The sequence below is a fragment of the Mixophyes fleayi genome, chromosome 4, assembly GCF_038048845.1.
Source record: "Mixophyes fleayi isolate aMixFle1 chromosome 4, aMixFle1.hap1, whole genome shotgun sequence".
Classification (NCBI taxonomy): Eukaryota; Metazoa; Chordata; class Amphibia; order Anura; family Limnodynastidae; genus Mixophyes; species Mixophyes fleayi.
Window position 1 is genome coordinate 264,365,184 of NC_134405.1, and position 27,059 is coordinate 264,392,242.

The 27,059-nt window shown below is 42.1% G+C and overlaps 1 protein-coding gene and 1 long non-coding RNA gene across 2 annotated transcripts; one reads left to right on the forward strand and one right to left on the reverse strand.

Annotated features, from left to right (window-relative positions):
• Positions 1-16: 16 nt before the first annotated feature.
• On the forward strand, positions 17-1,211 carry LOC142152759 (uncharacterized). The gene is made up of 2 exons (XR_012691386.1): positions 17-726; positions 760-1,211. It is a non-coding gene; the product is annotated as an uncharacterized LOC142152759 (long non-coding RNA).
• On the reverse strand, positions 763-21,747 carry CCNI2 (cyclin I family member 2). The gene is made up of 5 exons (XM_075209727.1): positions 21,369-21,747; positions 15,691-15,853; positions 7,391-7,525; positions 6,262-6,336; positions 763-1,171 (listed from the first exon to the last, which is right to left on the reverse strand). The coding sequence occupies exons 2-5, from the start codon at positions 15,802-15,804 to the stop codon at positions 917-919; spliced, it is 579 nt and encodes a 192-aa protein (XP_075065828.1). The 5' UTR covers positions 15,805-15,853; positions 21,369-21,747; the 3' UTR covers positions 763-916.
• Between the last annotated feature and the right edge of the window lie 5,312 nt (positions 21,748-27,059).

Consider the following 27,059-nt stretch of genomic DNA (forward strand, 5'->3'; position numbering starts at 1 on the left):
ATCCACGTGGTTTTCGGATTCGCTGAAAACTCGCAGCTTGATACATTTACCCCAAAGTGTGCAATGACTTTATTGAAAAATGTCCCATATTAGATTGTGCTGCAAATCTTTCAGTCAGGAAAGGATAGAATAGATAATTTTTTTCATTTTGCAATCTCACCCTTTCAGAATTCTTGCAGCTATAAAAAAAAATTCTATAGAAAAATTGCCAGTGGGTTTCCAACATTCTCTAACTGTAGGGAAGGAGTTGTGGCATTTTAGCCAATGACAATCAGAAAGGATATGAGACCTTTCCGCCAACATTACAAGAACACCAAGAAATATCCTACTACTAATATATAATATAGTGCACATAAAACAGATACAGGGATAATAAAGGTAGAGTTGGGACCATTTAAAAGCTTTACATTTCTTTTTGACAGTAAACGTCCACAAGAGACTGAATGATAGGCCAGGCATTGCAATTAATATATTTTAATAATTTTGCTGTTAATAGTGCCTAAAATAATTGTCAGCAAATATGAATAGAAATGAACATTTTTGTTTTGTTGATGCAAGAAATATCCTATTTTGTCCTCCTACCATGCAGTTTTGCCTTAACAAGCTAAATCTTTTTTCTGCTTGATGATATGACCTACTATCTGGCAGAGAAGGGATCAGATACACTTTGGACTTCCATATTCACGTGATATTTTAAGTGCCAGTTCAATGATATGTTAGCTTCAGGTTTAATAAAACCAGAGGCCTTCATGATGACAGGTGTACAATGTGTCAAAAAAAACAGCTTTCTATATACAGTGTTATTCAAATAAAAAGCAGAGTCAAAAATATTTTTGCAACATATTAAGATTTTATCAAGTAGGTATTTTAAGTGGTTTTTTTTTAAAAATTAAAAAAAATAGGTACTTTTGTCCAACTAATTCAGTGACTTGCGAATAGCTTCTTGAATAGAAGTCTTCTGTAGCAGACTTGTGCATACATGTATATCTTGTTTAACATCATACTCTTTCTTTGAGTTATATATCCTTACAGTGTTCAGGAAGTCCACTGGTGTGGCCATGTACAGATCCCACTGCAGCTTATCCAGAATGATTCTTTCCATCCTTAAGATCTCCGCAGATGAGTACATACAACCACTCTGCACTGCAAGCTTCTTCACTGATGGTATTATCTGTAACATATTAAATAAAAGTTAAGCCAAACTTTTCAAACTGCTCTGAATGGAAATCAAAATGGACAAAACCGCTTTTTTTGTTTGTTAAAAAGGACATGTCCACATTTGTGGGTTTTATGTTCACCCTTGGTTTTTTGAACTAACATGCAATAAACCTACAAGTTCCAACCTAACTTAAAATTTTGTAATCTAAGGTCAATTAGAATGCTGTCTCTCTCTAGAATAACACACCACTAATTCACTTAAGTTCTTATGATAAAAAGAAAAATATTATCAATGCCACCAACCTGCCAGCCAGTTTGTCATGAACGCCCAGCCTGTCTCAGATACAGCAATCTGAAACAGCTGGCTGACTGGAGTTACCTTGGTTATTTACCAATGAATACAACTTTTCGGCCACCATGAAGGATTTACTATGGATTCCTTACGTTCACCAAAAACACTTATTAATATTACACATTTAAAACACATGTACCTGTAGTATGAGCTTTACTTGGCTTTGTAAATTCACACAGAATCACAGAGAATACGCTAGATTAAATGTATTTAATCCGAAAAATATTTCCAAGGCTTAATTACAAAAAACAGTTAACAAGACATACAGAATAAGTTGCACAAATAAGTTTCAGAAATAAAATAGAAAATTAAACCTATGAGTCTAACCTGCTAGTGTAGGACTGGGCGTGAGAGAAGTACACTTTGAGAGAGATGGCACACTTCTGACCTAGGCACAGGTCTCCTCTTAGAAAATGCACAATTTTACTAGGTAAGGCAGCGGATTTAAACCTATCTCACATGGCTCTCACCCCCACCTTTGGAGGCTAGCTGTTAGTCAGGACAGATTAATACCCAGAATGAGATAGGGCTTTTGAAAATAATTATCCCTGAAATATGTCTGGCATCTCAGAGGGCATGATTCTCACCTCTGCTCGTTCTGCCCGGCTGATCATACACAAACTCCTCAGAGATGCTTATCTGCCCCTGGACCTGGCTAATTCCAAAAGATTGTCAATTGCACAGGTCACTTAGGTCAGTCAGCAAAGCACAATTTGAAAGGTTACATACAATATACACATGAATATTAAGGGAAAATAATACATAATGATCACACCAATAATTTGCAGTATGTATGTCTACATTAATATAGTGTCCATAAACACTAATCTGGATAGTAATGCTATGTTTGTTAAATGTTATCCATGCTCCAGGCCTAGACACTAGTATGCATCCTGATTCTCCACTAGTTTTGAATCACACACACGTCAACTCATAGGGCTTAAGTACAAGAACCACATCAAAGCTGCACCCAAGAGTAAGCAACACTGATCCTTATGAAGCAAGCTTAGGCACAGTTGCGCTTCAGCTGCTCCAATGCCGCAGGTGTGAATAATTAAATATTCTCTATACAGAGCTGTATAATATGCATTGCTCTGTATAAACAAACAATAATGGGATTTTAGTAGTTCCATTAAATTCTTCTTTTTGAATCCAATGGGAGAAAATGGAACACTGGGTTATAGAGTGCAGTGATAGAGCATTAAGCACTTTCAAATTTACCTGCAAAGCTGAAAATTCCTCGCCCTGTAGAGTCCATTGGCTTGTTGCTAACCCTCATTACTTTTCTAACAAAGCCCCAAAGGACAGAACTAGAAGTACAGAACAATGAGAGAACAGAACCAGAATCCGAACACGGATAAATAATGAAAGAACAAAAAGAAAAAGAGTAGAGGGAGGGCATCCAGGGTCCTCACTGGATAAAATTAAGTACAAAGATCCCATTTTCGCCTTCATCCATGGGAGACAGTGGAACACTGGGGACATCCCAAAGCTGTTCCTATGTGAGGGTACGCTCTGAAGTCACGATGCACAACACCTTAAGTCCAAAACTGGCACCTGACGCAAAAGTATGAAACCCGTAGAACTTTGTGAAGGTGTGCACAGAAGACCAAGTGGGCGCCCCGCCCAGCTACTCAGTAGAGGCCCTGTACCATTATCACCCAAGAGGCGCCCACCAATCTAATGGACTAGTAACTAGATCTAGTAACTATATCCAGAGAGCAAAGAGCCCACTTCCTCCGACGATTCACCCCAGTCTAAGGCCGGAATCACAACATCTTGATTCAGGTGGAGCCTGGAGACCATCAAAGGAAGGGCTTAGTCCTAAGCACTGCCCTGTCCTCATGGAAGATGAGAAACTGGGTTATACAAGACAAAGACCCAGCTCTAAAACTCTTCTGGCTGTAGAGACAGCAAACCAGAAAGCAGTCTTGCAGAATTTCAATTCCACTCAACAGATTTGTTCAAAAGAAGGATGTTGCAAGGTTGTCACCAGACTGAGATCCCACTAAGCCACTGGAGGCTGCACATGCATCACTTCCTGCACTTCAGTTAAAGAACCAATTTTCTCTGCAAGAAAACAAAGGGTTGAGACCTGATCTTTCACTGAACTGAGCTTTATCCCCCTGTTCCAGACCATCCTGTAGGAATAATAGCAACAGGACCAACCTGAATAAAGAGGTAGTAAACCCCTTCAATTCACATCAGGAGATGTAAATCTTCCAGACCTTGTGGTAATTCCTGGCCGAAACAGGCCTGCAAGCATTGATCATGGCTTGAAGCACCCTTACAGAGAACCCCTTTGCTAAGAATTATGGCTTCAACAGCCATGCTGTTAAATCCAGCCGAGTGGCAACTCCCTAAGATAGAGGGCCTGCCTGCTGCGGAAGGCTGCTTCCCAGGTCTCTACCCTTGGGATGAAGACCGCTGAAATGGCCAACTGAAACTCTTGGTACCTGCTGGTGGTTTATGTAAGCTACCATTGTGGAGTTGCTTCCTCGCAAATACTGCTGACCTGCAGCTAGATCGTTGACCGTTCCAGCGCACTGATTAGGAGCTTAAGTCCAAAGACCCTGGAACTGATGCCAAAGCATCTCCATCCTCGAAGACTGGCATATATGGTCACCAATGTCCAGTCCCAGATGGCAAACTGATGACCCCTATTGAGGTTGTTGATCCTCTATTTCTAGAGGTGCATGTCTCATGCTGTTAACCACTTCCTGAATGTCTGTCTGTTCAAAAGATGGTGTGACTTGTTCCACATTGAAATAAATGTGATTTGAAGTGTCCTCATATGGAACTGGAAATTCAAACAGGTGTAAACCATCATCTCCAAGACTTTCATGCAAAGGTGACCCAACACCTGTCTGCGAACCAACACAGACTTCACCAGTCCCTGTAGTGAGAGGATCTTGTCCTCTGGTAAGAACACCAATTGCAGAAGGGTGTTGAAGAGAATGCTCAGGAAAATCATCTGCCGGAAGGACTCAGGTTGGATATCTTGTAGTCGATAATCCAACCATGAAATAAAACCTGAGCCGTCTCCCGGACTGAAGCAAGGGAGTTAGCCTTGATCAGTAGATCATCCAGTTAGCCTTGATCAGTAGATCATCCAGATACAGGATGATCACCACCCCTCTGAATCTGAGGAAGGCTGCCATCACTGCCATGATCTTTGTGAACACTCTGGGCGCTGTCGCCAGGACAAAGGGTAGGGCCCAAAACGGATAACAATGGGAGAGAACAGTGAATCTGAGAAGGCATGGGTGTCTCTCCCAGATTGGAATATGTAAGTAAGCATCCTTGATGTCTATGGACGCCATGAATTCGTCCTGTTCCTGCTGTTGATTACCGAGCTCAAAGACACCATCTACCCACAACTACCCACAACTCTACCCACAACTGCACGTTTATGGATGTCAGCTTCAGAACAAGTCAGAAGGAGCCGTTCAGCTTCTAAACCACAAAGATATTTGAGTAAAAACCCAAACCCTTTTGTTGTTCCAAGACGGGAATAACTATCCCTGCCGAAAAACAAGAAACTAACTTGCTTATCTTAGTTGCCCTGTCTCTGGGATGACTCGTGGTGAAAGAAAGCCTGGGCAGGAACGCTTAAAGATCTATTATATATCCCTGACTGTCAATGCCTCTCATTTGCACATTTTTCTGCACAGACCATATACATTTATAGAAGTGACTTAAAAATAACAAACTTTATAGAATGGTTTTTTCATCTTGCAAAATTTACCAATATTCTCTCTCTCTTGACCCTCTCCCTAGAACAAAATGATGCAATTCTGACATCATAGATGCACACAAGAACATACTTGAGACAGTTACACAGGATAAAATGTTGCAGCTTTAAGACACTGAAGAAATAAGTGAAGGAAAAATTATGTCTTTCTGCACATGGCACAGTATATGGCTGCCAACACCCTAACTCTTAAATATAATATTAATACTAATAAAAGATAATAAAATACTATAGATTTCAATTTTTGCGTGTGTCTGCACCTTCTTTAATTCAAGTCTTGGGATTTTCTGTTTATTTCTATTTTTTCACCAAAGAACACTTTTACAAATGTTCCCAACTGTGTATGTAGTACTCATAATATGCATGGCCAGCCTCTACCTGATTTTACTTTATATTCATCATAAATTCTAGATGGAATCTTAGCACTCCCCATACACACACATCTCAAATTACATAAGGCCAGTCATCCAATGTGGCTGAAACAGCTCTAATGCCATCATATTTCCAAACAAACCTACACAATGTACACCTTACCAATCACTCACACAAAAAAGCACATTGGCCAATCCAGCAGCTTGGTCCAAGCATCGAGAAACAGCATTAAAGTCCAATTGGGATATTCTTATAGGTGGCCAATATGGGTACGAACCGTTGTCATTAGGGCCTTTTAGTGCAGTCCAACTACATTTGTAAACAAGCCCAGTATTGATACATATAATTGTGCAATGTGTATATTCACAATAAGTTAATGACAGCATCCAAAATTTATCAAGAATGTGAAAGTATTAGTTAGCTTACAGTAAATATTACAAAGAAGAGAGTTGGTATATCTCTTGAACAGAAGAAGTATAACCTCATTTTTACCGTATCCCTCTATCACCTAAGTTTTGTCACAGAAAGTCTACTGTTTGACTTGTTGAAGATGTCACATCAAATAAGCAAGAATCCATGCAGCAGCAGAAATCATATCATCTAAGTAGGCGGGACATTGTCATACCTCATCCTCTTCATTGGTTTTGGCAGCAAGGTATAAACATGTGACAGCAATACACTGGAGATACTTCACTTGAACCTATAGGTGGAAAAACAAAAACAAACAAAAAAAAACACACAACTCATTAAGTTCATCCAGTCTGCATAAAAAGTTTCACTTTTTATCTGGTTTATTCATAAAATATCTGAAGAAAATTAAAGCAGCAATTCAACACAGAAGGTTCCTTTTCTTTTAAAAAGCAAGAACCTTTTAGACAAGCATAATTTTTCTTAGCTGTCCTCTTACAAATCATTATCTACTTTTCAAAATCTCTCTGGATTTTGAAAATACCATACCATGAGGATACCTGCCAGTCTCACACACAGACTAACTGGGCTCAAAATGTCATGCCCATGAAGAGAAGGGGGGGGGGAGGGGGAGGTGGACTTTACAGTGCAGAGAGCTCAGAGGGGTGTTCCAAACCCTCACATCATCATGTGCCATGTGACTGTAGCTGCCATGTAGCTGACATAGTGGAAACTCTGCCACAGTTTTTTTGTTTGTTTCTTTTTAACATAAATCAAAGACAATTTTTATGGGATTGCTGCTTTAATATCTTACAAATATGTTTTAGTTTTATAGACAACTGCTAGCAAAATAATCAGGCATCTTCAAAGAATGGCATACCTGTAGGGAAAATTTAGTGAATCATAGCTTTTGTCCTCTACCACCTTTAATGATTCTGCACATTTCAATTTTAGTTTTATGTAAAATGATATTACCATCAAAAGCCACAATTGGATAATGTGGTATCAGTAAATGATATAGTAAGCAAGCTGGTATTAAAAAAAGAAAGTTACAAAAAGTGTAAAAATATTTGGCAGAATAGAGGGTAAAAGGAGACCTCGAGAAAAGGACAACAATTGTGAAAGACTCAATTAATGGCTTCAAAAAGTTGTTTTCGTGTGTATTTCCCTGTGTGTATTTCCCAAGATCAAACATGGAGAGGTTGATATTCATGGATTTGATATTCAGCTTCAATAGCTGTATAGCAATAGGAATTCAGGAAGGTGTAGGAAGGGGGCTCTTCAACAAAGCAATGTATGAAGCGTGTCTAGAATGTGACTATGAGAGAACAATGAAGAACAATCACCTTTACCGATGCCAATATGCGGTTAAGAATGCTGACAGCCAAGCCATACGTTTCAGGGTAAAACTGGAAGCGTGACTGCAATTCTTGCATCCACAGAACAGTTTGCTCATACTGCATTGGAGAGATATCTGTGCCCTGGAGAAACATAAAGATTAGACTATGAAACTTAATAGGGCTCACTTACTAGCTTTGCAGTTAGGTATAGAACCATACACTTTTATTGTCTAAGATTGGGTACACACTACAGTGTTTTCAGCCGAGTATTGAGTCAATCAAGCGATAAACAACCCGATATTGAAATAGCAATGAACAAAGATCATTCCAAAACACAGATCATAGTTTGATTTGATTGCCTAGCAGAACTATAAATCTTGTTCAGCTATGGAACAGCGTCCTTCCAATCTTGCAGTGCGTATGCACTCATGATCTCCCTACAGTTTCCAGAGTCATGATCTTTTCAGCCGACCCTTATGACAGTTGAAGAGAACAGATCTGAGGATAAATCTTTTAAAACATGTATCATGTGTAAGCATGAATCGGCACGCTGATTAGGACTTTTTATTTTTTTTCCAGTCGTTGTTACAATCGTTTTAGATAACACATTGGTCGGAAATTTCTGTAGTATGTACCCAGCCTTACTCGACATATAAAATCTGATCAGTTGTTAAATTTACACTGAACCACACCAACCCGCTCCTAATCACATTATGTTTGGATATGTGCCAAGAACTGAATAGACGACTAGTATTATAAAAATAGCAAGGATACAGGCTGATGAATTACTTAAGGAAACAGAAGCATCAAACCACTTAAACAGTCCAGGGTTTCCCCCTTTTATGAAAATAAGGCACAGAAAATCTGTTGACTTCTGGTATGCATTCTGGACGAATATGCCCCTCCCCATGTGAGCTGCAATGATGCAGATTGTCCTGCTAAATTCTGGAATACCTGTCTAATGGATGAACAAATGACATCATGATGAAACAGGGGCAGATCTTGACTTTTAGTCCACATTAAACAAAGCAGAGTGCAACAGTGTTTCACTTGTTAGCAACAGGAGTCACTCCACATCAAATCAACACAGGGTTTCAAACTGATCGTTCCAGAATGTAATGAAATTTGGTATAATAAATGCTCCCATGGGTGTAAAGAAAACCCCCAAATCTTAAGCTGATATGTAGACTGGTTTTGAAGTTGTATGCCTTTAAAGTTGCACGTTTTTAACGGAAAAAAAAATTTAGCCAGAGCAGCAGCGCTAAATGGTAGTGATATGTAGTAAGCTTTCTTAAACTATGTGAAAGGCATAAAATTATCACAAATGTTTTAAATATTTCAGTATTTAACATAATATACATCAAAGGATTGTTGCAGTGTTAGGAACCACTCTAGCCGATACTGCACAACCCAGAGTCTGCTCTGCCAGTCAGGTGTTCACTGGGGGGTCGTGAAGTGCGTACCAGCTGGGGAGAACCCTGGAAAGCGGAGTGAAGTCCAGGCACGGGTCAAGAGTCGGCAGCAGACAGCAAATCCAATAAACAAAGCCGAGGTCAAGGGTCACGAGCAACCAGGAAGCATGTATAAAAATATAAATGAACCAGTTTAAATCATAATGAGAGCTCCCCCTGGAGTTGCAGGATGTCCCTACACCCTCCTACATCTATGCCACATGGATAAAAACAGAGCACAGAAATGAACGCACGTGGTCGGCTGCTAGTTCACGTCAGGAGGCAGCGTACCGCCGCGGCTCGTGACAGTACCCCCCCCCCCTTGAGGAGGGGTTAAGGAACCCCGACACCCAGGTTTCTTAGGGAATTTTTTAAAGAACTCCTTCAGATGTCTTGTAGCATGAAGTTGTCTTCGCGGAACCCAGGAGCGCTCTTCCAAAACGCGATTCCTCCACTGTACGAGGAAGTGCACCTGACACCCTGCACCTTCTTAGAATCGAGAATCTTCTGAATTATATATTTTTAAGGTTTGTTCCAATTCTGTACATGCGAATTTGGAAGCTGGGATTGATTTAGGTATAGCAGAGGTTTAAGCAGGGAGCAATGGAATGTGTTGGGGATCCTCAGTGAACCAGGAATTTTCAATCTGAAAGCTACAGCATTAATCTGCTTGATAATGGGGAAAGGACCGATGAATTTAGGCCCCAGTTTCCTGCAAGGCTGTCTGAGCCTAATATTACGTGTAGACAGCCACACTTTCTGGCCCACTTTGAGGGAGCAGGTGGTATGGTGGCGGCCCGAAAAAAAATTTGCAAAAAAAATGAGGCTCGTCTCAATGATGACTGCACTTTTTTCCAGATGACCTTGAGATCCCTGGCTGTGGATCGAATTTCCGGAATACCAGCAGACTTGAGAGAGCACAAGGAATTGGATCTGGGATGAAAACCAAAATTGCAGTAGAATGGAGAGATTTAAGTAGATGCATGACACAAATTATTTTAGGCAAACTCTGCCCAGGGTAACAAGGAGGACCAGTTGTCGTGAAATTCTGAAGTGTAAGAGCGTAAGAACTGCTCTAAGGACTGGTTAACCCTTTCAGTTTGCCCATTAGACTGAGGGTGGTATGCAGATGAAAGACTTATCTTGATGCCAAGAAGGGTGCAGAAAGATTTCCAGAATTGTGCTATGAATTGGGAACCACGATCAGAAACAATGTCAGTAGGAAGTCCATGGAGGCGGAATATATGCTGGATGAACAGGACAGCCAGATCTCGAGCACTAGGGAGCCTGGTCAGCGGTATGAAATGTGAAATTTTGCTGAAGCGGTCTACTGCCACCCATATGGTGTTGTGATCTGCGGAGAGTGGCAGATAAACTATAAAGTCCATGGACAAGTGTGTCCAGGGTTTTGCAGGAATGGGCAAAGGAACCAACTGGCCTACAGGACGATTCCTGGCACAAACCTCACAAGAGAGGACATGACTTTTGACGTCAGCAGACAATGATGGATACCATACAGTGCGGGAGAGGATTTCCAATGTTTTATGAATTCCAGGATGTCCAGCAGTCTGACTATCATGTGCTCCAGCAAGGACCGCTATCCTTAAATGAACTGGGACAAATAAGCATCCTACCGGAGTATTATCAGGAGCTAATCTTTGAAACCTTTGAAGCGTGATGCTCAGGTCTTAACCCAGCATGGACTAAGGAAGAGGGAACTATAGGCTCCGGATCTGTAACTGGAACAGAGCATCTGCTTCTAGACAGAGCATCTGCTCGGACATTTTTAGAACCTGGTCGGTAGGTGATCACAAAATTGAAACGGGTGAAGAATAGCGACCAACAGGCCCTGTCTGGGATTCAGGCGTTTGGCCGACTGTATGTATTGTAGGTTTTTGTGATCCATTATAACAGAAATTAGATGTGTAGCGCCTTCGAGCCAATGTCGCCACTCCTCAAAGGCCCATTTAATCGCCAACAGTTCACGGTTGCCCACATCATAGTTGGCCTCTGCTGAAGAGAACTTACGGGAAAAGTAGGCACACGGATGCAAGCGATGAGTATGAGGGTCCTTTTGAGATAAGATGGCACCAGCACAGACGTCGGAGGCATCGACTTAAAGAACGAAAGGTACTTTGGGATCTGGGTGTCTAAGGACCTGGGCAGCTACAAAAGCTTTTTTTTTTTAAGGTTTCAAATGCAGTTACTGCTTGGGGCGACCAATTAGTTGGATCCATCCCTTTGCGGGTCAGGGCGACAATAGGAGCCACAATGTCAGCAAAGTCACGAATGAACCTCCTATAATAATTGGCAAAGCACAGAAACCTCTGCACCGCCTTGAGATTATTAGGTTGCACCCAATCCAGGATAGCTTGGACCTTGGTTGGATCCATGGAGAATCCCTCAGAAGAGATTACATATCCCAGGAATGATACCTTCTGCACCTCAAACTCACATTTTTCTAGTTTGGCGTACAGGTGGTGTTCTCGTAGTTTCTGAAGAACTTGTTTGACGTGACCCCGATGCACAGGTAATGATTTAGAGTATATGAGAATGTCGTCTAAATAGACAACCACAAAGTGGTCAAGGAATTCACGAAGAACTTAGTTAATTAAATCTTGGAACACTGCAGGTGCGTTACTAAGACCAAACGGCATGACCAGGTATTCATAATGGCCAGAATGTGTGTTGAACGCCGTCTTCCATTCATCTCCTTCTTTGCTACGGATTAGGTTATAGGCTCCACGAAGGTTGATTTTAGTGAAGACAGTAGCGCCTCTTAGTTGATCGAACAATACATAGATGAGAGGAAGGGGATAGGTGTTCTTGACTGTGATAAGATTTAATCCTCTGTAGTCAATACAGGGTCTTAGTCCTCCGTCTTTTTTGGATACAAAAAAGCATCCAGCACCCACTGGAGATTTAGATGGCCTGATAAAGCCTTTCTCCAAATTCTCATCAATATATTCCTGCATGGATTTGGTCTCTGGACCAGAGAGAGAGTAAAAGCGTCCCTTGGGCAATTTGGAACCAGGAATAAGCTCAATAGCACAGTCAAAGTCTCGATGAGGTGGTAAAGTGTCGGCAGCCTTTTTGGAGAACACATCCCAGTACTCATGATATTGTGAGGGAAGTTGCTCCGGAATAGACTGAATCACTTGCAGAGGCAGAGTCAAGCAAGACTGTGTACAATAAGAGCTCCACTGGACAATTTCTCCTTTCGCCCAATCCACGACAGGGTTATGAGGGGAAAGCCAAGGGTGGCCCAGGATCAATGGAACTGACGGACAATCGATATGAAGGTCATTGACTCTGAATGGAGAGCTCCAATGTTCAGTTGCAGTAACGGAGTCTCCCAAGTAATCTTGCCACCAGGCAATGGACTCCCATCTAAGCCACAAACGGTAATGGCAGATTTAAGCTTCACAGTCGGAATTCCCGCGGAGCGGGCAAACCCGATGTCGAGGAAGTTGCCTGCAGCTCCACTATCAATGAAGGCTGACAGGGCCACAGAACTGGCACTAAAAGTGACTTGTGCGGGAATCAGGACAGCATTCTTTTGGGAAACAACTTGCAGACCTAAGTGGACCTTTCCCAGACATGTTCCTTTTCCAGGTTTGTAAGGGCAAGAGCAGGAGAAGTGGCCTTTATTACCACAATAAAGGCATAGGCCTTGTGACCGTCTTCTGTCTCTTTCGTCAGGAGAGAGGCGATACACCCCTGACTGCATAGGCTTCTCCTCCTCCGTGTGAACCAGGATAAATGCAGATGAAAAGGAGGATGCCTCTTTCTCTGTCTTCCTCTCCTTGAATCTCCTGTCAATTTTAATGGCGAGTTGCATAAGGCTTTCCAACGAGCTGGGGGAAGGATACTGCACAAGTGAATCTTTGATCTGCTCTGACAGACCTAGGCGAAACTGGCTGCGTAACGCTGGATCATTCCATTTACTGTCAGGTGACCATCTGCGGAATTCAGCGCAGTATTCTTCTGCAGGACGTCGTCCTTGCTTTATAGCCCGCAGATGAGCCTCAGCGGAGGCAACTCGGTCAGGGTCATCGTAGAGCAGACCCAATGCGTTAAAGAAGGCTTCCAAAGATTGCAAGAAAGGACTAGACTGCGGCAGAGTGAAGGCCCAAGACTGGGGGTCACCCTGCAGGAGAGAGATGACAATCCCAACTCTCTGTTGTTCTGAACCGGAAGACCGAGGTTTCAGCCGAAAGTAGAGCTTGCAGCTTTCCTTAAAGTTCCGGAACAGGGCTCTATTTCAGGAGAACCGGTCCGGCAAATTTAACTTGGGTTCATTGGTGGAACCGGAAATGGCTAGTGTAGTCCGGGGGTCCTCCTCTTGGGCGGACAAACACTGGGACAATCCCCGGACCATCTGGTACAGGGTCTCAACATGACCCGCTAGGGCTTGAAAAGGAGACGATTTGGTCCCGCTTTCATCCATCCCAACTTCGTCTCCGGAACGTCTGTTTTTGGCCGGTTATAATGTTAGGAACCCCTCTAGCCAATACAGCACAACCCAGAGTCTGCTCTGCCAGTCAGGTGTTCACTGGAGCCCCTAGTGGTGGGGGCAGACTTGGCCGCAGACTAACAGAGGGTCGTGAAGTGTGTACTGGCTGGGGAGAACCCAGGAAAGTGGAGTGAAGTCCAGGCACGGGTCAAGGGCCGGCAGCAGACAGCAAATCCAATAAACAAAGCCGAGGTCAAGGGTCACAAGCAAACAGGAAAGTCGGTAAACACGCCAGAGGTCGGGGACACAAGAAACACAGGCAGGGTCTAAATCCAGGCAAGGGGTCATACACAAGCAATCCAGCAGAGTATCCACAGTACAGGGACAAAGGGCAGAGCTGGTTAGCAAACCGGTAACAGGAAGCTATAACCGGCAGTGAGTCTGCAGACCTCACTGCCTTAAATAGTACCAAGAGTCAATCAAGACAGAGGAGGACAGGCTGACAATCAGCCTCAGGAGGCTGCTAATTAATTACTAGCTAGAACTAGCATAAGTAATAACATGCCACAAGGATAAAAACAGAGCACAGAAACTAAAGCACGTGGCCGGCTGCTAGTTCACGCCAGGAGGCAGTGTACCACCGCGGCTAGTGACATGAAGGAGATAAATTAAAAGTAATTAATAGGCCTAGATAGTTCTCATTTTTCATTATTTTAACAAACAGTACAAAATGAAAGCTCGTGTAGCAGATGATCCCAAAATAAAACTTGGGGATTTATTAACAACAGTATGAACAATTTCTTAGATGTTTTTCAATAATTTCAAAATATGGCTTTTTGAGAGAATGAACATTTCGATTTAGAAAATGTTACTTTTTTATTGAAACATGATAATGTGTTATATATCATATGAAAGCCCATAAAAAAAGGTTTAAAATGATACCTTGCTCCACTCTCTAGCTCAATCGGGTGAGCTACAAATGCAATTAAAAAAATGTTAAAAGCAAGTTTTTTGCTAGAAAAGTGCAAATTTAAAGGTGTATAACTTTAAAACCAGTGCACATATCAGCCTAAGATTTGGGGGGTTTCTTTACACCCATGACAATATTTATTATACCAAATTTAATTGAAATTAGAGAATGTAAGGTAGAAAGTTTACTTAAATTGTGTTGATTTGATGTGAAATGACCCAGAGGGAACACCTGGTATATGCCTACTTCCAGTTGGTACACTTCAATTACAACTGCTGTGCCAATCAAATAAAGGAAGGTAGGTCAAGATGAAATATGTTTAATTATAGTTAATACAGTAGGTCAATTAAGAAAATTTACATTAGCGCTATAATAAACTTTATGGGAAACTAAAAGTATTTTAGTACCATACAATACATAAAGGAACACAGAAAAAAAGTAAGCCAAAGTAAGGATCTGCACAGACTGGGACAAAATATTTTGAGTTTTTACACATAATATATCTGTTTTTTGAAAATAATGTACATTTTGTTAAAATATGTTCACAATCATTTACCAAACAAGAGAAAAATGTAACTGCTATACTTTAAATCATTTACTCTTTCAGTAACATCTGAAATACTTTCAATCTCATATATGCATATACACAGACATACACACACACAGCGTATGATTAGTGGGCTAAATTTGTAAGGGCAATCTGGCAATAAGGACAGAATCACTATGGTCAATAGTGAATATTGGTTGGAGATTTTATTCAATATTTATTTCAAGTATTACGGTACACATCGGAATAACGGTTACAAACAATCAACACTTGATGCAATAAATACATGTTACAAATTCAACACATTTTAATAGTTTATGACCATGACTTATTACAACGCAGTATTCTACATAATCTTGCATTGCTGCAAGTTTGACTCAAGGAATAGGAAAAAGAAAATCATCACAATGAAATAGTGTTGCGACAACTGGACCAAACTGTCCATAAAATGAGAAAAAACACAGAAAAAGAGCAATAATAATAAAAAAAGGGTTAGGGGAGGTATAGAAAGGACAGGTATTAATCAGGAACATGCGGGAGAAATCAGTGGGAGGGGTGGGGGGTAGGAATGGGTGAAGAGTACTTACTCAAATGTAGACTATCCCAATAATCTCTACTTCCTACACGGGGGCTTTTTATTACGTATAATTTGCTAAAGTCACTTTTTAACCATACGTGCATGGTTTCCTACAGTCTACTAACACAATAGTGATCGTAAAAGCAAGGGGAAAATTAGCTATTTTTTCTTTCTTGCATTAATAGATCTAGTAGGCATATAGAGCAGTAACATAGCTTCAAACTGGAACTGATATTATAAGGCTTTGATATTTCAGACAACTATTATTTTAACTGTGCAGATAAAAAAGAAAGATATACACATACTTTGATAATGGAGTCTAGAAAACTTGGAACCTTCCACTTGATTCCTTCTGTAAAAAGTGCATTTTCCAGCAAAATGTCCAGGCGTTGATTCTCCGATAGACTAGTACACTTCATTGCAGAGATTGACTTCAACCTGTTCAATTACTATTCGAAGCACAGATATCTAAAATTACAGAAAAAACATAGATGTGTGAAGTGGCAAAAGTATAAGAGCAGACACTTCTACAGTGGTAGCGCTAAAAACAGACATTGAGAATCAGTAAGGATTTTTACCAAATTTGCAGAAAACCTGCCTTTTTTTCTAACAATACAATATACAACATCTGGAAAATGTGGTTGAATAGTAAATCCCAATGTTTTAGTACATAATTAGACACCAAGTGGCCCAGTACAGGACTGCACTTTCAGTATCATGAGCTCAATCTGAGTAAAGGAGATAGGCACCCTGAATTGTGAGCAATTTCTTCTCAAAAGGTAAGAGACCAAAAAGTGAACTTGAAGAATAAATTCTATAATATAACTCCTAAAACAAACTTGAGGTTTAGTGCACATTTTGAACATACTGACATTATTGCAGTTTAACAGATAGCGGTCTTTAAATATGTTTAGTGTGCACCTGCATTTTGGATTGTGTATTATACTTTCAGTCAAGGCAGTATTACACCTTAATGTATTTGGAAATTAGAATGTGCACAACCATTGGAAATTTATTTATACACACACACATGGCATGAGGAACACGAATTCTGGAATTTCTTTTCGCAAAACTTTTCAAAACTTTCCTAATGCATATGCCAAATAGAATTGCTTCAGTTTTGCTTTTCCTTTCACTATTAGCCAATTTCTAAAAGGATTTTTCAAGGGAATTTTCAGGGCTCTTTTCTGAAGATTTAAAAAAATCTTGTGTGAGACCAGCACCCACCTACCACTGGCACCCTTTCCAGTGATGTATGCCAGTACCTTTTAAGCCCTAAAATGATAAACCTGAAGTGTTTAGATCTGTATGAAAAGGTGTCTAACTAAACAAATGCATCAGTGACAGATATAGTATAGCTTCATGAAGCCATCAGGATTCCTTGTGGCCTTTACTATTCTACTAATAAAAGTCCATTGTCTTTGTTGAATTACATTTTAAATAGGATCTTGACAATAACCATCAAGGTACAAAGTGTAAAGCCCATCATATAGAAAGTTTGGATAGCACTAGCCTACTGAAATCCAGTAAAGATAATTCCTTATAACTTAGGCTGATTACACACTAAAGGGTTTTCAGTCAATTATCGAGCCAATCACCGAATAAACGACCGCTCAGCACAATACCGCATTAATGTGTACTCTTAGACGATGAACTATTGTCGTTCCAAAGCACCGACCATCGTTTAATTGTTCAGCAGAACTATAAATCTCTTTCAGCCATGGAACAGCGTACTTCCAGTCCTGCAGTGTGTATACACTCACGATCAAGATCTCCAGAGTTTACAGAGTCATGATCTTTTCAGCCGACGTTTATGACATTTGAAGAGTACAGATCTGAGGGTAAATCTTTTAAAACATGTATCATGTGTACGCATGAATCAGCATGCTGATCAGGAACATTTTTTTTTTTTCAGTCGCTGGTACAATCGTTGTAGATAACACATTGGTTGCATAATTCTGTAGTGTGTACCCAGCCTTACAGTTTATCGCTTGCTAAAAATATGTGTCAAAGATTTTGGTTTAATTAATTTCTTAATGGCAAGTCAGGATAATAATGAATGTAGTTTTAACCTACAGACTAAGGTTAGGTTCACACTACAGAATTTTCCGACCAATGTGGTCGATGATCAGTGCTTTGGAATGACTATCGTTCATCGTGTACACACTAATGCAATATCAGGCTGAACAGTCGTTTGTTAAGTGATCGTCCCAATTTTTAGCTGAAAACACTGTAGTCTGTATCCAGCCTAACAATTTGTCTATGAGCACAAGATGTTATCTGTTATATATATATATATTTATTTGTACACAGAGCAAATAAAAGCTACGCCAATGCAAAACCAGTGGTTACTGCTCAATTTTAGTTTCTGCTGAATAGGTTGCAAAGACAAATTCATATGAAGTGTCAACTAAAAACCACTAAATTGGCAAGCTGCATCTTCAAAATGAAAAAGTAATAAATGCAAATGTGCAATTATTATTATATGTATTAATGCCCCCTCTCACTTGTTATTCACACCTCCCTGTGACTGAATGTGTGACCCCAGCACTAGGCTCAGAGGAGACACACTAGGAACGGTTGCGTAGCAACACACGGCTGGTATGAGCTGAAGTAAACCTGTGTGGTGAGAGTCACAGCCAGGGACCGGGACATAATGGAGGATGTGTCAGTATACCAGATCACTCTAGGGAGCAGGTCCTTGGCCTGCTTCCACTGGGATACATCATAACGGAGAGAATGTGTGTGAAATGGGGCAGATTTAAGAGAGAAATTACCTCAGAATGTGGCTGTATGATGGAATGGGGAGCTCAGTCAGGGGAAATACAGTATAATCTTAGAATATATCTGTATGAACGAGACACTGCATCTGAGCGAGTTACCCAGAGAAGTGCGACCTTGGCCAAGGAGGTGTGAGCAGGTCTGAGAGAGCACTAGCGAGGAATTTTTGGAGCCCAAACAAGTGATCTCACTATTCCTACCCCAAAAGCAGAGTAAGGGTGAGTGAAATTGAATGTATGTGCGCTCAGGCCTCCCACATGGGCGGGGACCCTCTGGTCACTTATACCAAAACCCGAGAGCTAGCCATGGCAGAGGAAAGCACGGGTGAGGAGGTGCATTACCCACCTATGCACCCCAGCGAACTAGCGAGCTGAGGGCCCCTATGCAGGGAAGCAAGGAGAAGGGAACCAGGGCCCACAGCTCACTAGTTTCCCGTGCAGTGGGCCCCATTATCTCCATGGGCCCCCGGAGCACCGCACCTGCTGCACCAATATTAGTTCCGCCACAGTACTGGGCTTTACATTAATATGTAATTTCTGCCAAATGTATAGAATTCCAATGCTTATTCTGCAACTGCAGTCTGTGTAGTGAGCCTGGTATGGAAGACACAGTTTTACCATTTAAATTAAGGTTCTGTGAACTGAACTCCTACATATGTAACCCTAAGGGCTCTTTACAAACCAGGATTATCCCACCGTTACAAATATTGGAATCATCACAGTGGTCAATTATGTCATTTTAAATTTTGATTTTAATTATTATTATTTTTTTTTTTAAATCGCAGCAGATCCATTCTACTCATGACTAGCATGTCAACCAGGGTCTCTTGAAGAAGCTCCTGAAACACTGTGAACAGTAATTAACAGCTATGCAAACATTTTACAAATGTGTTAAATATTTAATTTTAACATTTGTAGCATCACATTTATGAATTCTGTTCAGCTGGACCAATGCATCAAGCCAAAACAAAGTGAACTGACAGGCAGAATTGTTGGACCAAATGTAAGAAGATAAATTGCCTAATGGTTTTTATGGAACCTTGGGAAAAAGTACATCCATTATCCTAAACATAAATTGCTTCCAAAATTTACATACTAGCAGTATTTTTTTTCAAAAAATAAATTTTAGAAGCTTTGGCTACCTGGGATTTGTCCAGAAAAATGAAACTGGATAAAAAACAAAAAAGTCAGCATGATCTAGAAAGAATTGAGATATCAAAAGCGGTCTTAATTCCAAAGTAGATGTGATCAGTTTTCCCGATTTTGGTCATATATGGCTATATTAGGCCTGATTCATTCAGCCATGCAAAACGAACAACAAATGTGTTGTTTTTTTAAAAAAAAAAATGTAAGTCGGACATACGCACATCCATATTCAACTAGGAGTGGATCTGAAGAAACATCTCTTATTGAATACTGGTCTAGGTACACTCTGGTCTAGCTGACAATACACTGCAGGATATGTCCAACATATTTGGAATATAAGTCCCAAAACATCGTACAGAAAACATGTATCATGATGTCTACTGTTCATAAAATGCATTTTTACAGTTGTTCCGGACTGCAAACACATGTTCTAGTGTGCACACACAGCCATCATCATTAGTAATCGCCACTTACACATGACCTGTAGCTGGGGCAAACGATACGACAGGAAAAAAAACGTACCTTTGAGATGTCCAAAGCTTCAATCAGACATTGCTGCATGCATTGAAATTGGCACGCCCTTACTGTACGGTGACTACAAGCAGTCCCCTCTCAGTTCCACCCATGAAATTGTAGACAATCGTATGGGTCGTTCGTGAATTGGATGTTGCCGTGTTCATTGGCGTACAACAGAGCAATTGTACGCAAAATACAGGACGTATCGGCATTTACTCCCTTAATGAATCAAGCCCATAATATTGGGACCCTAACATAATCCCAAGCACTGGCACAACCAGCACAGGTTAATGGAACAGCAGTTCTATATACCACATTATGTATTCTCTGAATTCTTGTGATATCATCTAAAAAAGATTTTACTACATACAAAAAAGAAAAAGAAAATACTTGTTAGAGGAAATTTTTTGGGGAATTTCTATAGTCCAAGGTTAAGCATTTACCTAATTGTGATGGTGTTTACAAAGTACCCACTAGTGCGTTTGTCTATACTAAAGCTGGGTACACACTACACAGTTTTCATCCAATAATCCGCTAAATCAGCCCACATACGACCGCTTGTTCAAAAGTCGGGTCAGTGCGTGCAGTGACACGATGGTCGAAAGTCTGCCCAAATGGACGATTGTCGCCTCATTTGGTTGGTCGTACCATTTAATATTTTCGTTCCAATCTCGTTTCCGTTGTGTAGTGTGTATAAACTTCCGACCGATCCACAACAGTGAGTACGAAATTACAGTCATTGCTCACGACAACATGGGTGTAAAAAGTCGCTAAAGGGACGTCCGCTCTTCCCTTTATCGTCCTAAACAAGGCTAGTGTGTATGCAGTCCATGGACCGAGCAATCGGACCATCGATCGCATGTAAAATGGATTGGCATAAAAAGTTGGTTGAAATTTCTGTAGTGTGTACCCAGCTTAAGCAACCACCACATAACTTTATGCAAACTACCCCCTAAACAGAGTACATTTAAATTAGATCACTTCTTATGCATTTAACATTGATTTAAAAATAACCCTTCTGTTTTGTATGTTTTATTATTTACTAATAAATTAATGTGGTTAACATATTGGAGGTACCCATTTTATCCATATGAGGGTTCGAATAAACAAAACACAGTAACATTAAGGCATAGAAGGCATTAAAAGTTTCAGTGAAAATGTGAAATGTTAGAAATAATAACAATAATAAACGTATATCACATTCTGTAATCCATCCCTCACACCAAACTTTGGTTCTTCATACTACACTACACTAATGCAAATGCCATTTCATGCTGCACAAAGCAAAGTCTCAAGAGTACTGCTTTCGTAAATTCATGTATGCCCATCCAACTAAACAAGCTATAGAAAGCGATCCTAGCTTTAAGTAAACAATAACAGCAACTTCGCAAAGTAAACCATAGAGAGTGGTACCTAATAACGAGCGCCATTAAAGTGATTAAACGAAGTAGGACATCGACTGGGAGAATCGCTGTAATCCCTTAATACGAATGTATTTGGGCAGGACAAGAGCCCCTATATGTATAGGTTGAGTAACTCACCTCTCCAAGCCTGTGTCACTTTCTTGCAGCTGGACTCAGATCACGTAGTGCATCATGGTGTTGCCACCTCTGTCCCTAATCAGTCCATTACCTGCATACTCCCGCTGAAGTAAACGGGCAGGGCGCTTTGGAAGTCTCGTTCCACAGCAGAGCCTCAGCCCCGCTGCCCAGGGACAATAGGGGGGCTGGTCGCAAGCAGGGTACAAGTACAGGCTGCAGGAGCTCATCAGAGGCGATTTGGGGTAAAGCTGGACGATCGGATGTACAGTGAGAGAGAGTTGTGTGAGAAAGACCCCAAGCCTTTTTGTTTTGTTTACACAGTTGTGAAAGTAAGAAGGAGAAGCTTGCGGGGTGTTTGAAAGACAAGACCACGCCCGGTGCGGCGCCTCTGTGGTGACGCCAGAGCAACAGGCTGCCTCAGGATTCTTGTTATTATACACACAGTTGCTATACTTTATTGCACGAAAGCTTCCAAAGGCATAGGCTTCCATCTTTAGCAGACACGAGTTGTCCAGATGTCTGTGTTGCACGTATATTGCATTCCTTACCATTCAATATTTATGCCATTAACTTAACATGATAGGTTTCCCAAATTTTGAAATAGCTAAGGACACTAAAACATTGTTAGAAAATGACATTTAAAGGCAGGCAAGCAACAAGTAAAGCTGGCCAATGAGGCTACAATATTACAGTTGATTTCAGGCCAATCACATCTTGACTGCAATGCCAGATAATAAATGAAATCGATAGGATCAAGATAGGTCATGGAATAAAATCTAGAGATGAGCGCACTCGGATTTATGAAATCCGAGCCCACCCGAACGTTGCCGATCCGAGACAGATCCGGGTATTGGCGCCAAATTCAAATCTGAAACTGAGGCTCTGACTCATAATCCCTTTGTCGGATCTCGCGATACTCGGATCCTATAAATTCCCTGCTAGTCGCCGCCATCTTCACTCGGGCATTGATCAGGGTAGAGGGAGGGTGTGTTAGGTGGTCCTCTGTCCTGCTATATCTCGTGCTGTGCTGTGCCGTGCCGTGCCGTGCCCAGTGGTGCTGTGTCCTGTGCTCTGTCCTTCTGAGGTCAGTGGTGCTGCTGGGTCCTGTGCTGTGTCCTGTTCAGTCCAGTGGTGCTGTGTCCTGTGCTTCTAAGGGCATAGTTATTTCCCCAATATTCCCCTGTGTTTAAAAAAATAAAAAAAAGTTATTTAAAAAAATACCAAAAACTAATTTAATTTTTTTTAATTACCACAAAATTTGCACAACCAATCCTGCAGTATAAGCCCATTGGTACTGCAATATTACCAAGTTCACACATTCAGCAGTAAAAGTCCAGTGGTACTGCAATATTACAAAGTTCACACATTCTGCAGTATCAGTCCAGTGGTGCTGTGTCCTGTGCTCTGTCCTGCTGAGTTCCGTAGTGCTGCTGGGTCCTTGTGCTGTGTCCTGTTCAGTCCAGTGGTGCTGTGTCCTGTGCTCTGTGCTTCTAAGGGCATAGTTATTTCCCCATTATTCCCAAGTTTTTAAAAAATAAAAAAAAAGTTGAAAAAAATATTAAAATAAAAAATTAAAAAAAAAAAGTAATTATAACCAAATTTGCAAAACCAATCCAGCAGTATAAGTCCATTGGTACTGCAATATTACCAAGTTCACACATTCTGCAGTATCTTGTGCTACATATAATGGAGACCAAAAATTTGGAGGATAAAGTAGGGAAAGATCAAGACCCACTTCCTCCTAATGCTGAAGCTGCTGCCACTAGTCATGACATAGACGATGAAATGCCATCAACGTCGTCTTCCAAGCCCGATGCCCAATCTCCTAGTACCGGGCATGTAAAATCCAAAAAGCCCAAGTTAAGAAAAAGTAGCAAAAAGAGAAACTTAAAATCATCTGAGGAGAAACGTAAAGTTGCCAATATGCCATTTACGACACGGAGTGGCAAGGAACGGCTTAGGCCCTGGCCCGTGTTCATGACTAGTGGTTCAGCTTCACCCACGGATCTTATCCCTCCTCCTCCTCCCCCCCCCCCTACAAAAAATTGAAGAGAGTTATGCTGTCAGCAACAAAACAGCAAACAACTCTGCCTTCTAAAGAGAAATTATCACAAATCCTCAAGGCGAGTCCAAGGGTGTTGGTGGTTGTCAAGCTTGACCTTCCCATCACTGTACGGGAAGAGGTGGCTCGGGAGGAGCCTATTGATGATGTAGCTGGCGCTGTGGAGGAACTTGATGATGAGGATGGTGATGTGGTTATTGTAAATGAGGCACCAGGGGGGGAAACAGCTGATGTCCATGGGATGAAAAAGCCCATCGTCATGCCTGGTCAGAAGACCAAAAAATGCACCTCTTCGGTCTGGAGTTATTTTTATCCAAATCCAGACAACCAATGTATGGCCATATGTAGCTTATGTAAAGCTCAAATAAGCAGGGGTAAGGATCTTGCCCACCTAGGAACATCCTCCCTTATACGTCACCTGAATAACCTTCATAGTTCAGTGGTTAGTTCAGGAACTGGGGCTAGGACCCTCATCGGTACAGGGACACCTAAATCCTGTGGTCCAGTTGGATACAACCAGCAACACCCTCCTCGTCAACTTCCTCCACAATCTCCATCAGATTTAGTCCTGCAGCCCAAGTCACCAGCCAGACTGAGTCCTCCTCAATACGGGATTCATCCGAGGAATCCTGCAGCGCTACGCCTACTACTGCCACTGCTGCTGTTGCTGCTGTTGGTCGGTCATCTTCCCAGAGGGGAAGTCGTAAGACCGCTAAATCTTTCACAAAACAATTGACCGTCCAACAGTTGTTTGCCATGACCACAAAATACGATAGTAGTCACCCTATTGCAAAGCGTATAACTGCGGCTGTAACTGCAATGTTGGTGTTAGACGTGCGCCCGGTGTCCGCCATCAGTGGAGTGGGATTTAGAGGGTTGATGGAGGTATTGTGTCCCCGGTACCAAATCCCGTCGAGATTCCACTTCACTAGGCAGGCGATACCAAAAATGTACAGAGAAGTACGATCAAGTGTCCTCAGTGCTCTAAAAAATGCGGTTGTACCCACTGTTCACTTAACCACGGACATGTTGACAAGTGGTTCTGGGCAAACGAAGGACTATATGACTGTGACAGCCCACTGGGTAGATGCATCCCCTTCCGCAGCAACAGCTGCATCAGTAGCAGCATCTACAAAATGGAGTCAGGAGAGGCCGGAGAGTAAGGCCGAAGCCACGGCCGACAGTAGTGTTGGCGGCAGGGGCATGCATCGAGGGAGTTAGGGTTCACCAGCGATCAGCATCCGGTAGAGGAGTCAGGCATCTCCGAGCTGGAATGCAGGGCCCAGAAGTTTTCCAAGCTGGGCTCCAGCGGAGAGCAAGAAGGACACGTCTGTCCTGTGCAGAGTCCGGAAGGGAGTTCCTGGTACTAGTACTAGTACTAGATGAGAATCAATGGGATCAAATCTTCCAAAATACATATTGAATGTCTAAGTGTTTGAATCACTCCAAGATGTTCTAATAATTACGCTATAGACTTTACCTGACCCCTGATAGGCTCCATAAGATGTGGCCAACACAGTCCAAGGCCTGTTGGCGGAATTGTAGAGGGATTGGCGACATCATACACACGTTTTGGAGTTGCCCCATTGCTAATAGTCTGTGATCTGCAGTATATGCTATGGTAGCCCAGGTTATTAAGACTCCAATTCCTTTAACTCCGGGAGGTGGCACTTTTACAACTCTTCCCACTGCAACTGTGCTATGGAGATCGATATGTAGTTGGTCATATATTTATAGCAACTAGGGCAGTGATTGCCCAAGCAAAACTCAACTAAGCTGCGATATGGAAACATTAGTTATCCCATACTCCTCCTCTGCTTCGTCACCACATATGATATGGTTCACATGGAATGATTATATAACCCAGTGCCCGATCCCTTTAGATACTGTAAGCGCATCAATATCTTCCTCGCAGTAACTCTTCAACATGAGCTAGTGTGCTGATAACATGTATAATGTGCTTGGATTATCAAAGTATAAAATGTAAATTTTAGGATAATTTGTGTGTACTTTCATCCCATCCTTCCTAGCCCCCCTCCTTTCCATCTCCTCCTCCCCCTCATTTTAATGTTTGTTTTCTTTCATACTATGTAAACTGAAAACTTCAATAAAAACTATTATTGGAAAAAATAATCTGTGGCAATCTAGCAAAACTCTGAGATTTCTATGAACATGCTGATATAGTGCATTGAGCGCAGAGCAAAAGATAATATTAAACTTGCGCCACCACACAGAATATAACAGCCCAATCGTTTTAGAACAACTAGCTTTTAAGTTCAGCTGTCGCAAAAAAGAGGGGTAGTATAGGATCCCATAATCCTACCAGAATGCAACAAGATGCAATTAGAAAAGAGAAAAGGCAAAAACAATATAGGGGGTGTCAGGAGCCGCCGCCGCGGCCTCGGCCACCGCCGCGACTCACTTCCTGTGCCAGTGAACGTCCCGGCCGTCTCCATGACGACCGGGGCGTCACTTCCGGTTTCTCGGGCCCGACCGTTGCCGAGGCAACGGCCGGACGCCGAGTGTAGCAAGCGGTGCGCCCCGGCAACTGAGGCAGCTGGGCGCTTGCGCTTGGATAGCCTGCGGGCTAATTATTATTGGTAGCACACCTGGGATGCATTTCAGGGATAAGCCCTGATTGGCCAAAGTCTGTATATAAGGCAGGGAGGGCTTAGCCAGTTATAGCATCCAGTTACCTGTCAGCTTAATCTGCTCCTGCTCCTGCCTTGTATTGGTGAAAACCTGTTGGACTGCTTCCCTGTGTATGACCCCTTGCCTGGATTTGTACCCTGCCTGTGTTTCTCGTGACCCTGACCTCTGGATTGCTTACCAACCTCCCTGTCTGCTCGTGACCCTTGACCTCGGCTTGTTTATTGGAATTTCTACCTGCTGCCAGCCCTTGACCTCTGCTTGGACTTTTACTCCGCTTGCCTGGGTTCTCCCCAGCCGGTACACACTTCACGACCCTCCGTCAGTCTGCAGCCCAGTCTGTCCCCACCATCAGGGGCTCCAGTGAACACCTGACTGGCAGAGTAGACTCCGGGTTGTGTTGTGCCGGCTGGAGGGGTTCCTAACATTATAACCGGCCCAAAAAACGTGCTGGAGACAGAATTCGGATGGATGAAAGTGGAACCAAATCGTCTCCATTCCAAGCCCTAGCGGGTCATGTTGAGACCCTGTACCAAACGGTTCGGGGATTGTCCCAGCGGTTGTCCTCTCAAGAGGAGGACTCCCGGTCTACATTGCCCATTTCCGGTTCCGTTGTTAAACCCAAGTTAAACTTACCGGACCGGTTCTCCGGAAATAGAGCCCTGTTCCGGAATTTTAAAGAAAGTTGCAAACTCTATTTTCGGCTGAAACCTCAGTCTTCTGGTTCAGAACAGCAGAGAATTGGAATTGTCATCTCCCTCCTGCAGGGTGACCCCCAGTCCTGGGCTTTCACCCTACCGCAATCGAGTCATATCCTGCAATCGTTGGAAGCCTTCTTCAACGCACTAGGTCTCCTCTATGATGATCCCGATTGAGTTGCCTCTGCTGAGGCTCATCTACGGGCCTTAAAGCAAGGCCGGCGCTCGGCGGAAGAATACTGCGCTGAATTCCGCAGATGGTCGCCTGACAGCGAATGGAAC